Source organism: Stegastes partitus, unplaced genomic scaffold, assembly GCF_000690725.1.
Source record: "Stegastes partitus isolate 25-593 unplaced genomic scaffold, Stegastes_partitus-1.0.2 Scaffold1271, whole genome shotgun sequence".
NCBI lineage: Eukaryota > Metazoa > Chordata > Actinopteri > Pomacentridae > Stegastes > Stegastes partitus.
The window spans coordinates 52367-64184 of record NW_007579002.1 but is presented as its reverse complement, the minus strand read 5'-3'; the positions used below and the strand labels follow the sequence as shown (position 1 = coordinate 64184).

General features: G+C 48.6%; 2 protein-coding genes across 2 annotated transcripts in view; both read left to right on the top strand.

Moving 5' to 3' along the window:
- Positions 1-4965, top strand: part of cfap53 (cilia and flagella associated protein 53) — a 5857-nt gene extending 892 nt beyond the window's left edge. The window contains exons 2-8 of the mRNA XM_008298014.1: positions 165-379; positions 660-833; positions 1634-1937; positions 2127-2345; positions 2650-2866; positions 2948-3050; positions 4538-4965. Of these exons, the coding sequence (XP_008296236.1) occupies positions 165-379; positions 660-833; positions 1634-1937; positions 2127-2345; positions 2650-2866; positions 2948-3050; positions 4538-4802 (1497 nt within the window). The 3' untranslated portion in view covers positions 4803-4965. The remainder of the gene's footprint in view (positions 1-164; positions 380-659; positions 834-1633; positions 1938-2126; positions 2346-2649; positions 2867-2947; positions 3051-4537) is intronic.
- A 3059-nt stretch (positions 4966-8024) lies between these two features.
- The window catches only part of myo5b (myosin VB), a 45025-nt gene continuing 41231 nt past the window's right edge, over positions 8025-11818 (top strand). Inside the window, 1 exon segment of the mRNA XM_008298015.1 lies at positions 8025-8282. Coding sequence (XP_008296237.1) covers positions 8256-8282 — 27 coding nt within the window. The 5' untranslated portion in view covers positions 8025-8255.

Genomic DNA, 11818 nt, shown 5'->3' with positions numbered 1-11818 from the left:
AGTAATGTCCAGAGTACTGCAGTAATATATGAAGTACTGCAGTAATGTCCAGAGTACTGCAGTAATATATGAAGTACTGCAGTAATGTCCAGAGTAATGCAGTAACATATGAAGTACTGCAGTTATGTCCAGAGTACTCCAGCTTCCCTCTGTCTGCTGCTCAGAGAGCGAAGCCGCCTGCGGCCCACATCAGTCTGCACACACAGAAACGGGACGCGGCCCAGCAGCTCCTCCAGTTCACCAATCAGCAGCGGCGCAGCGACATCCAGGGGGCGTGGCTTCAGAGCTCCGAGCGACGCTTCGTCAGAGACGAGCTGCAGCGAAGAGTCCAAGCTGCAGTGAAGCAGCAGGAGGCGGGACTGCAGCAACGCAGGCTCAGGTTTACTCAGATTACCTCCTGGTTACTCCAAGTTACTTTACCTGTTTGGCACGTGACATCAGAAGGCGCGTGATCAATACTAAAGAGATCAATAACTGATATCTGATAAAGGAAAACTGAACAGTGTCAAAATTTAGAAAAACACATCTTCAGTTACAAGAAAACATTTATCTCCAGAGTTCAGAGATTTCAGGTTATGATGTCAGCAGATGTTCTGCAGATGTTCTGTAGATGTTCTGCAGATGTTCTGGTCATGGTGACGTCTCCTCCTGGTCTCCAGACTCGGCCTCCTGCTGCAGGAGGAGGAGCTGCAGCTGCTGCAGGAGCTGGAGGAGAAGAAGGAGACGCCAGAGGAGAGACGAATGAAAATGAAGGAGAAAGTTGAAGCTCTGAGGGACCGAAGGGAGACGGAGCGGAAGCAGCTGGTGTCGGACAGGATGGAGCTTCTGTTCAGGTACGCTTCAGGTGTTCTGTTCAGGTTCCACGTCACCGTTTCCAGGCAACACGCTCCATCCTCTACGTCAGAGAGTTTTTACTACACTCAGAAAAATATGTGCTAACTGGTGCCGACACTGGTTCTGGGCAGTTATAGAAGAACCTTTTAGCTGGACGTTCTTTAAAGAACCCCAAAGGTGCCTCAGAGCCAGCAGTGAAGGTTCTGGAGCTGTTCCTCCACGTCACTAAACACCAAACGGTCTTCTGCTGGTTCATAAACCTGCGACTTCACACTGGGAGCAGTTTAACCTCCAGCTTCTGTTCTGGTTGATTCAGTTTGAGGGAACTGAACTAGTTTTGGTTTAATAACTTCATTTGACTTGAGTTCAGGATTTAAAGTCTGAACATCGCTGGTAACTGAACCCTCTGCAGTCTGTTGGTGGAACGTGATCAGAGGTCCACTGAAGCCATCAACTGTTCAATAAGGAAGAACCTGAAGAACCTTTATTGTTCTGAGCGTACAGCAGAAAGTTCTGACACACTGAGAACCCACAGAGGTGGGTTTTAGCCTCAGATCAGCAGCAGAACATTTGACTGAGGACCAGTCCGGTGCTGCTCAGCAGAAAGTCTGAAGAATCAGTAAAAAACTGTAACAATCTGGCAGCAAAGTTAAAAACCAGCAGAATCCTGAGAAAGAAGGATGTCTGCAGCTGATCTGAACCAGTGAGAGAGTTTACCTGCTGTCTGTCGATGCTGTCGGTGACAGAGGGAACCTCTGACCCATCAGGACGCTGAACAGCTAAAACGGGCTTTTTTCAGGGAGCAGTGTGAGGAGCTGCGCAGCGAACAGGTGAGGCGGCGACGGCAGCAGGTGAGTCGGGATCAGGAAGCTCAGGTGAAGGTCAGGGAGGAGCTGCGGCTTCGGCAGCAGCAGGAGGAGAAGCTGTTCCACCAGCTGATGGAGGCCGAGCGACGGGCCGGAGAGCAGCAGGAGAACCGGAGAGTCCAGAGGAGGAGGCAGGAGGACGAGCAGCAGCTGGACGTCCTGAAGAAGCAGATGGACGAAGCTGAGCAGCAGAAGCAGCAGCACAAGCAGCTGAAGGAGGAGGAGAGCAGACTGCTGGTGAGAACATCTACACATCTGCAGCAGCTCCATGAGCTTCAGTCTGGACTCTGAACAGAACATTTCACAGACAGCAGCAGAGTCCAGCCGTCCCAGTTCAGAAGCTGCAGCCTGCGACAGACGCAGCTTCTGAACTGGGACGCAGCTTCAGCAGGAGAAGATCTGAAGTAAACTCTGTGTCTCCTGCAGCAGCAGCAGCTGCAGCTGCAGCGTCTGCAGCAGCAGCGGCAGCAGCAGCAGAAGCTTCAGGCTCAACAGAACCGACGGCAGCAGCTGGATCAGGATCTGCGGCTGAAGATGAAGCGACTGTCCAGAGAGCGGCGAGCAGAGCTGCAGCTGGACATGGACCTCCTGCAGCAGCTGCTGCAGCAAGACACCGACGAGAAGCAGGAGGCGACTGACAGGAAGGTAAGGTCACCTGAACGCCTCACCGGTCTGTGACACATCCCATAATGCTGATGCTACCAGCTGCTGACAGAGCACATGAACAGAACCAGATGTTCTGAGGAGGTTCTATACAGAACGATCCAGCAGGTTCCTCCTCTGGGGATCATGAACATCAGTCCCCCCTCAGCAGCGCCTCGTCTGCTGAGGGTCTCATCACACCAGACTGATGGTTGATGCTGAACTGCTCCTGATGTGCAGTTTGTTGTGGTTCTGGTGGCTCTGGTGGTTCTGGTAAAGCCCGGCGGTGTCAATGTGCTGCCTTCAGGTGCGGCTGCGTGAGGAGCAGCTCAGGTACCGGCAGCACCTGTCTGAGGAGCTGCAGAGGCAGCAGGAGGAGGACGAGGAGACGGAGCTGCTGCTGGACCAGAAGCTGGAGGAGTTGTGGATCAAGAGAGACGAGCAGAACCGGCTGCAGAGGGAGGCCCGACAGAGGCTGATGGAGCAGGTGATGGAGGCCCGACGCCTGCAGGTCCAACAGAACCGTAAGAGAAGCAGAGTCCCGCTGTATGAACCTGATCTGAGAACAGAACCTGGTTGAACCTGACTGTGTTTTTACTGTGCAGTTGACCAGAACCTGCAGAACCAAGCTGAGCTGCTCAGAGACGGAGAAGAACTGAAGCGACTGATGGAGGAGACCAGGCTGCAAGAGCAGGAGGTCCAGAGACGGTACTGTGGAGTACTGGAGTACTGTTACCGTACTATCAGTGTAGTACTGTGGTACTGTAGTACTGCAGTATCTGTGTAGTACTCTGCTACACAGTACTGCTGTTGCTGTTAACGTCGTACTTCTGCTAAATGAGCACTTGTTCTGCTTTTACCGGTTTAATCTGTCACACTGTGAGTATTTCATTCAATTCAACTTTAGAAAGTTTCTTTAAACCGCAACAGATGGAAAAAAAAACTCTTTAGCAGAAAGAAACCTCATCAGAACCATCAGAACCAGGCCAGGCTGTCTGACTGGACCAGTTGGGGTGAGAGTGGGGACGGGGGAGGAGATGGAGAGCAGACAGAACATGAACGTTTGGAGGTCGGTTAGTGATAGAAGTGTATGGAGAGGAGCCCAGTGCATCATGGGAGTCCCCGGCAGTCTGAAGCTACAGCAGCATCACTGAGGGACAGTTCAGGTGATCCTGAGCAGCTCTAACTATCAGCTTCATCACAGAGGAACGTTTTCATCCTGACCTTAAAGCACAGAGGGTGTCTGCCTCCAGAACCCAGACTGGGAGCTGGTCCACAACAGAGGAGCTGATAGCTGAAGGCTCTGCCTCCCATTCTGGTTCTGGAGACTCTGGACCCACCAGTAGACCTGCAGTCTGAGAGCGAAGGGTTCTGTTAGGATGATACGGTACCATGAGGTCTGTAAGGTCACATGGAGCTGCTCATGGAGAGTTTATATGTTAGAAGCAGGATTTAGATTCTATCCTGGATTTTACAGGGAGCCACTGAAGAGAAGCTGATACAGGAGACATCTGATCTGGTACTGGTTCCTGTCAGAACCTTGCTGCAGCATGTTGGATCAGCTGGAGGGTTCTGAGAGAGTTACTGGGACATCCTGATAGTAAGGAACTACAATAGTCCAGTCTAGAAGTTCTGAATGATGGACTGGTTTTTCAGCATCACTCTGAGACAGGATGTTCTGATGTTTACAGTATTACGTAGATGACAGAAGGTCGTCCTACAGACTGGTTCTGTATGTCTACTGAAGGACATGTCCTGGTCAGAAACACCTCCAAGGTTCTGTACAGTAGAACTGGAGGCCAAGGCGATGACATCAAGAGCAGCTATCTGGTTCCAGAGTGTGTTTCTGAGGTGTTTAGGGCCAAATACAAGAACCTCAGTTGGTCTGGATTTACATGAAGGAGATTCCAGGTCATCCAGACCTTGATGTCCTTCAGACATGTTGGAGTCTGACCAGCTGATTGGTTTCATGTGGCTTCATAGATAGATATAGCTGGGCGTCGTCTGCATAACAGTGGAAATAGTATGAGTCCTAGTATGAAACCCTGTGGAACTCCAGAACCAGCTCTGGTGTGGGTGGAAGAATCAGAATTCCTGGTATTACTACTGCAGTATTTAACCACGAACAGTATTTCTGCTACTGTTCCTTGTGTATTAGCTGCCTGTTTAACGTGAGCCCATCTTGGTTCTTGCAGCCGGCACCAGATGGAGGTTCGGTACCAGGCAGAGCTGCAGGACCAGATCCGGCAGCAGCAGCAGCTTCTCTGTGAGCAGAAAGTTCAGGAACAGAAAGAACTTGAGCAGCAGCGCAACCTGCAGCAGCTCCAGGAACACAAGAAGCAGCAGATCCTGTCCCGACCCGCTGCTCACAGCGCACAACCACATCCGTTCAGGAGGCCCGGCTGGTCCAGGTGGTCCAGATCTGCACCCCAACACCAGCTGAGCCCAACCCAGAACTGATCCAGAACTGTCCGCTGCCCACCAGAGTGTTTCATTAAACAGAAGTTTTGATCTGCAGTTTACGGTTCAACTGATCTCTGAGTGGAGTTTCTGCGTCTCATGTTCCTCCATTTCTTCATGACGCTCTGTTGGAAGAACTCAATAAATAACTTTTAAACCCGCAGGTGTGTTTGAAAGTCAGGCTTACTGTTTAAAAATCCCCAAAATGGCTCCATTCATCAGCCAGAAACTGTCCAAACAGAAGAAAAATTGTCACATTTACAACTTTCAGCTGGTCCTTGAACGTATCACGTGTTACATGTGGTTCTGTTGAAAAAATCAACCAGATCTGAGCCTAAAACTGTGATTTCATCAAATCACTGGATTCTACTGGAGCTGATGTTGGTCCTCGTCCTGCAGATGTTGATCATGTGTAGAAAGATGTTCCTCCATCAGCTGAATGTATCTCCAACATCTGGCTCCTCTGTTCTCTGGTTCTGATCCGTGCTGCATTTATTTATTGTTGGACTTTTGAGTCATGCTGAGGAAAAACGAGTCAAGTCCTAAGAACAACCAGAACCAGTTTTGGGTTGAGAGTTTCAACAGACAAATTGAATGAAGACTTTAACTTAAAGCTAATGCTAACGCTAACGGAGCCTCCAGAGCAGAGCACTTCCTGTGGCTGTCTCTGGTTTCAGGTGTTCTGCTGTGAATCACTGCAGCCTGTGTTGTAATGCTTGCTGAAGCTCAGGGAGGAGCTCAGGTTGCATCCAGTCTGCTCATTGTGAAAGAATCAGTGAAGTCAAGCAGCAGCAGGACTCACTGCTGTTACTAATAAATAATGAATCACTCATGTCTGAGCAGAACTCAGCTCAGTGTGGATCAGAACTTAGTTTGTTCTTCTGTCCTGTTTGCGCCTCAGATTTATCTGCTGAATATAAAGTGACAGGAAGTGAAGAAGCTCCAGCAGGAAGCTGCTGCTGCACCCTGACGGTGGAGAAGAGACACACTGAATAAAATCTAATAAAACACCAGCAAACTGTCATTAAAGAGCACAAAACATGTAAACAAGAAATATTATGCTAAAAATATTATGTAAAAAATAAGCCTTCACACAATGTACCAGAAGTTGCCCCAAAAAATTCAAAAGAATTAAAAAAAAAAGTTTTTAAATCACAAATATCACAAAACATTTGTGATTTGAATTAAATAAACAAAATCGTCCGGCTTTGAAAGAACAACGACTCCAAACAAAGCTGATTCCTGAAGTGTCTCTAAAATGTTTGAAAACAGTAAAAATTCCCCAAAATGATAAAATGTCTAAAAAATATGAAGAAAAAAGCTCCACGAGTTGATAAAGCGTCCCAGAGATCCTCAGCAAAACACACCAACAACAGGACGAGAAATCATCAACAGTGTTCATGAGATGTTTGATTACAATGCAGAAAATTCAACCAGAATCCGGTTTCCTGCCAGGAATAGTTCATACACCACGAGGCGGGTCGGTGCCACAGAACATAGAGCACAAATACAGAAACAGCTCAAACACAAGTCAGTGACAATAACAGCAGCTGACATAGTGCAGCGCAGAGGCCCAGAGTAGTGTGGAGGGAAGAAGAGCCCAAGTTCCACTGACTTCAAATATGAAACCACTGATGATGATGATGATGATGATGATGATGATGATGATGATGTTGTTGTTGTTGTGAAGGCGAAGCTGTAACCGGATGTTTAGGAGCTGAACCGTTTTAATGATCAAACTGCAGCAACAGAACGATCACGACGATAAAGTGACAAAACGACTACCAGCTGCTGACAGAGGACATGAACAGAACCAGGTCCAGTGTTCAGACTGAGACACCTGGATGGATGTAGAACTGATCGGGTGTCAGGTTCTAGCAGAACCCAGATGTGTTCTTCCTCCTAAATGTCATGTGTCTATCTGCTGTTCTGATGAAGTTCTGAGGCTCAGAAATGATGGAAAAAGTCCATTAAAGTGATCAATCTGGACCCTCCTCTGTGGACTTCAAGGACCTGGACCTCTGGAACATTCACAGTCTGAAGGTAGAACTCTGGTCAGCAGATAAAGGTACTGCAGAACCAGAACCAGATGTTCTGATGAGGTTCTTTACAGAACGATCCAGCAGGTTCCTCCTCTGGGGATCATGAACATCAGTCCACTGAGCAGAGTTTCCTGCAGCGTCATGTCTGCTGTGGGTGGACGGCGTCTCGTCACACCTGAGCAGGTAAACAGCTCATACCTGCAGAAGGTGTGTCTGGGAGGAGCTGCTGCTGTTGTGACAGTCAGACGGTGGCTGTTTCCCACAGAGATGATCGCAGCAGGATGGACTACTACCCCTACAGCCAGGTACGCGTGTCCAGGTGTAGCCGCCGCTGTGTGTGTGTGTGTGTGTGTGTGTGTGTGTGTGTGTGTGTGTGTGAGGAGACGGACTCAGTTACTCTCATGTCTCTGAATGCTTCACGTTAGTTAAACGTTGTCTGAAGGTTTCGGCTCGTCAGCTGGGATTGGAACCTGCGACTCTCAGCTGTCCGCCGTCACTACGGTTCCCATGATGCAGCTGGACGGTGAAGCAGACTCTTCATGATTCTGATGAGTCTGGCTTTGTGTCCAACTCCTGTTTTCACTGGTTTTGTCGTCACTTCACAGCCGGGTCGTGTCCAGCAGCAGCTCGCCGTGTGTCCTGGTTCAGATCAGACTCTGGACCACAGCTGTGTGTCTGCTGCTGCTCTGTCTGTGTCTCTCTGTAGCCGTCGTGTTGCATCCAGCAGTGATTCTCATGCGTCTCCGTGGTGGTTCTGCATCTACTGACGGTCAGTTTGGTCCAGTTTGGTTGTTCTAGTCGCATGTTTGTGCTTGTGTTGCTGTGTTCATGTGTTTGGTTCACTCCTGTCTGAACCTGTGGACCGTCTGGGTCCTGACACAAAGACCAAACACGTGAAAACACAAAGAACCACATCCGACCGCCCAGAGGCCTGCCGGGGCCCTGCGTGGGACCGCGGGCCTCATGCTGAGCACCGCATTTTGTGCTTCCGTGTGTGTGTGTGTGTGTGTGTGTGTGTGTGTGTGTGTGTGTGTAACCTGGCTGGGATTCAGGAAGCAGCCAATCAGACGCGGTGTGAGGTAACGCGGCGGTCAGGAAGCCCCGCCCCTTCGTCCACCTGCGGCTCCGTCTCTGTTTCTGGATCTTTACGGCGGTTCGGTTTCTGTTTCTGGATCTCTTCCTCGGTCCGGTTTCTGTTCTGCGGCGGTTTGAACCGGGAACCTGCACAAACCGGCGGCGGCGGCCTCTTCCCGGAGGAAACACCTGCCGCCTCCACGAAACACCGAACAAAGTGATCGAAACTCGGGCGGACGCTGGCGGTAGACATGCGCAGTGTGGACGGGCCGCTGGCTTAGGACCGAACCGGGTGGTTCTGGACGGTTAAACAGAGAGTTAGAGATCCAACAGCACGATGTCTGTGAACGAGCTGTACACGAAGGTGAGTTCTGTCTGTCAACACGACGTCCGGACAGGTGAGCCCCGTTCAGAACTGCGCTCACCTTTTACCTGTTTGAACGTGGTCACCTGCCGGTAACTTGGGCTGCTGCTCATGTTCAGCTGAACCAAACTTCATGTTTTTTCTGTTACATTTTAAAGTGCGGTGACGCCTGTTAGCGGCTGTTTGCAGCAACCAAAGTGGGAATAAGACGAGCACCGGAGCGCTGAGGCGGACTGAATGTGAGCCGAACGGTACAGAACCAGGACCTGACTTCTGCTCAGGTCACAGCAGGAGGACTGCTCTCCTCAGTCACACACTGTACGCCTCAGCTCAAAATGGCACATTTTATGAATGGAGTTCTGCGTGGGGCTGATGGGACTGAGTTTGGTTATTAGTGGTTCAGTTGTGTTCACCTGTGAGTGACGTCACCAGGATGTTCACCTGTAGGTCTGTTGTTTTATCAGTATGGAATCAGTTCAGTTGGTGGTGATTCATTGCTCATCAGGTTCTCATGGTTCTGCTGAAACCCAGTCCGGTCACATGTCAGCAGCTGTTGAGGCTCTAACATGAGCTGCTGTGTGGTCAGAAGTTGGTCTCTACGAAGTCAGCATGACTCACAGACAGCAGAGTTAGTGCATAATGAGTGCAGACAAAGTGCGTGAATAGGTGGTAATAGTAGCTTAATAATGGGACATAAAGCAGCAGAGCTTCAGCTGGTTGAGCTGAACATCAGAGACCTGCTCTGCTCCTGACGACACTCAGACAAAAGAGCACCGGAGCAGCTGAATCACTGTCCCGTGTTCAGATCAGCCCGACTGGCGTACCGGGTCTGTGTGACGTCAGCTTGTGAAGAACACAGTACATGACCTGAACATACAAACAACATAGTTAGCGATAGCAGCAGGAGTTTCTCTGATGTCATTTGGGAAATTTGACATTTTTTCACGTTTATGCAAAGTTCTCATTTTCAAAAAATCCAGTTGACACAGGATAAAGAATTCCAGAAATAAAAGAAAAGAAGTGAGTTGAGGACACAGCAGAGGGGCTGTGATGCCTCCTCAGTCACCACGTTCCCCAGAGACTGCATTAAAGGACCCAGATGTTTTGGAAGGATGCCAGTCTGCCCTTTAATGTGATGGGATTCTCCATCGGCAGAGTTGTGGACGTTTCCTTCATCCAGGTCATGAGTTCTGGTTTCTGGTCTTCCTCCATCAGAGCGCTGTGACTCTTCTTGAAGCGCAGATCCAGGGCACTGATGATTTTCCTGCACGTGATGCTCATCAGGATATAAACCTTTAGTTTAGGGTCCAGAGCTGGTTTTATTCCTCGTGTGATCTCCACTGCTTGTTGAATCTCACCCCACACCTGCTGGGCTTTATGACATCCTCCCTCTCCTCTCCACACCTGCAGCATCATTCTGGGATAGCTCCATTATGTTTATGGAGTTTTTCTGCTCTCACATATGTCCTCGTGAACCAGCTGTATTGCTGAGTATTGGTCCTTTCTGTTTGTGCTTCAGCTTCCTCCCATTCCTCTGAGGGCAGGTCCTCCTGTAGATCCTCATTCATTTCTTTTTCCAAGGTGGACAGCGGGGGGATCAGCAAACGCTGATTTTGGGATGATCTTAAAAAGTTTCTCAGCTGTAAAAATTTAAATTGATGTTTGTGTGGAATATCATACTTCCCAATGAGCTCCTCAAACGTCATCGACAGCACTGCTTTTATTTAGAAATGGATTCTCTGTGACCACGGAGGTAAATAAAGGCTCAGGCTGAGTTAAAAAGTACCTTGAACAGCCTCCATCCAAGTCTTGGCTCACATCATGAGCTGTTGTCTGAAACTCTGCCTCCATTCTCACAAGAACCAACATGTCCTGGTCAAAAAGCTCCATCTTGGTCTCCTCAGACCAGAGAACCTTCTTCCAGGTGACTTCAGAGTCTCCACATGTCTTCTGCTGAACTCTAGTCCAGATTTAATCTGAGCTTTTTCCTTCAGAGTCTTTCTCTTTGTCTCCATAAAGCTTTGATGGTGAAGAACAGACAACAGTTGTTGTATGAACAGTCTCTGAAGCTGGAAACTCCTTCAGAGGAGTCATAGGAGTCTTGGTGGCCTCCCTCACTAGTCTCCTTCTAGTACCTCCTTCAGAGGAGTCATAGGAGTCTTGGTGGCCTCCCTCACTAGTCTCCTTCTAGTACCTCCTTCAGAGGAGTCATAGGAGTCTTGGTGGCCTCCCTCACTAGTCTCCTTCTAGTACCTCCTTCAGAGGAGTCGCAGGTTAATCACTTATTTTACAGTTTATAGTTTTAATTAACGTCCATTATTTAGTAGAAATCTGTTTTCACTTTTACATGAAAGAGTCTTTTTTGTAAATTCTTGTGTAAAAGCTAAATGGAACTCAGCATGACTCAGTGCTGAGCAGCGCTACCAGGAGACGGCTGCTCTGGGTGAAGCTTTGTTGGAGCTGTAACTCCTCACCAACAGTTGGAAACAGGAAGGTGAAGTGAAAACATCCAAATCACACAGACCACGAGCAGGTACGAGTCCAAACAGAGTGAAGCTCCAGTTCCTCGTGGTAAATTACTTGTTGGTTCCACTTTTTGTTTTTATCATTAACAGGCAGCGACTCTCGTTAGCTGCTGTTCAATCAGAGTCTCTGATTCCAGAACCAGAACCAGAGTCAGGATGAAACAGCAGCACAGATGAGTTCATGCAGTAACACCAACTCCTTTAAAACAGGGTTAGCTTAGACTGGCTGTGTTCATGGAGCGATGCTACGTCGTGGTCTCTGCAGGGTCGTGATGTCGAAACAAAACCTGTCAGCAGAAATCAGGTTTAAGGTGCAGCACAAACGATCTCAGTACACAGAGGCCGTTAATTCTGTTTAAAGACTTCAGAGGTTTAGGCTCTGTTAGATCCGGTTCTTTAGTTGGAAGCCCAAGAACAAGCCGGAGAAATCTTCAGTTCTCAGTTGTATCATTTATTTATTTCAGTCACAGGTAAAGTTTTGCAGCGCTGGAATTCAGAGGGACAGAGAGGAACCTCATGTCCAGCTGAACTGAGTTTTTTCGGTTCCAGGTTCCAGATATCTTCTTGGGCTGGGCCTGCCCCCAACATAGATCAGATTTAGTTGGCCAGTTACTAATGCTGTGGACAGGCATCCTTCTGTGCTCTGTCCACGTCCTGGACATTTGGTGAGCAGTGTGTGTGGATGTTGTTGGTACGGCGTGTAGCTAAAGCAACAATCCTATCTGATAGAACAGAGGAGCTTCTGCTGTCTCCAGGTGTGTGAACCGGTTCTCACCGGCCACATTATCTTCAAGGACATAAGCTCAGTACAAAACACAAACTCAGAATACATAATAACTTGAAACTTAATTAATTATAAGAACCATAGGAATCATGGAAAGATACAGACTCCCAACACATAATAGCTTGAATCATACTTAATTATAACAGCTCTGTAGGGTTTGTTCAGGAGGCTGATTCCTGTCTTTCCATTCAGTCCCACTGAAATAATTAATGTTTCATCTAAAAACC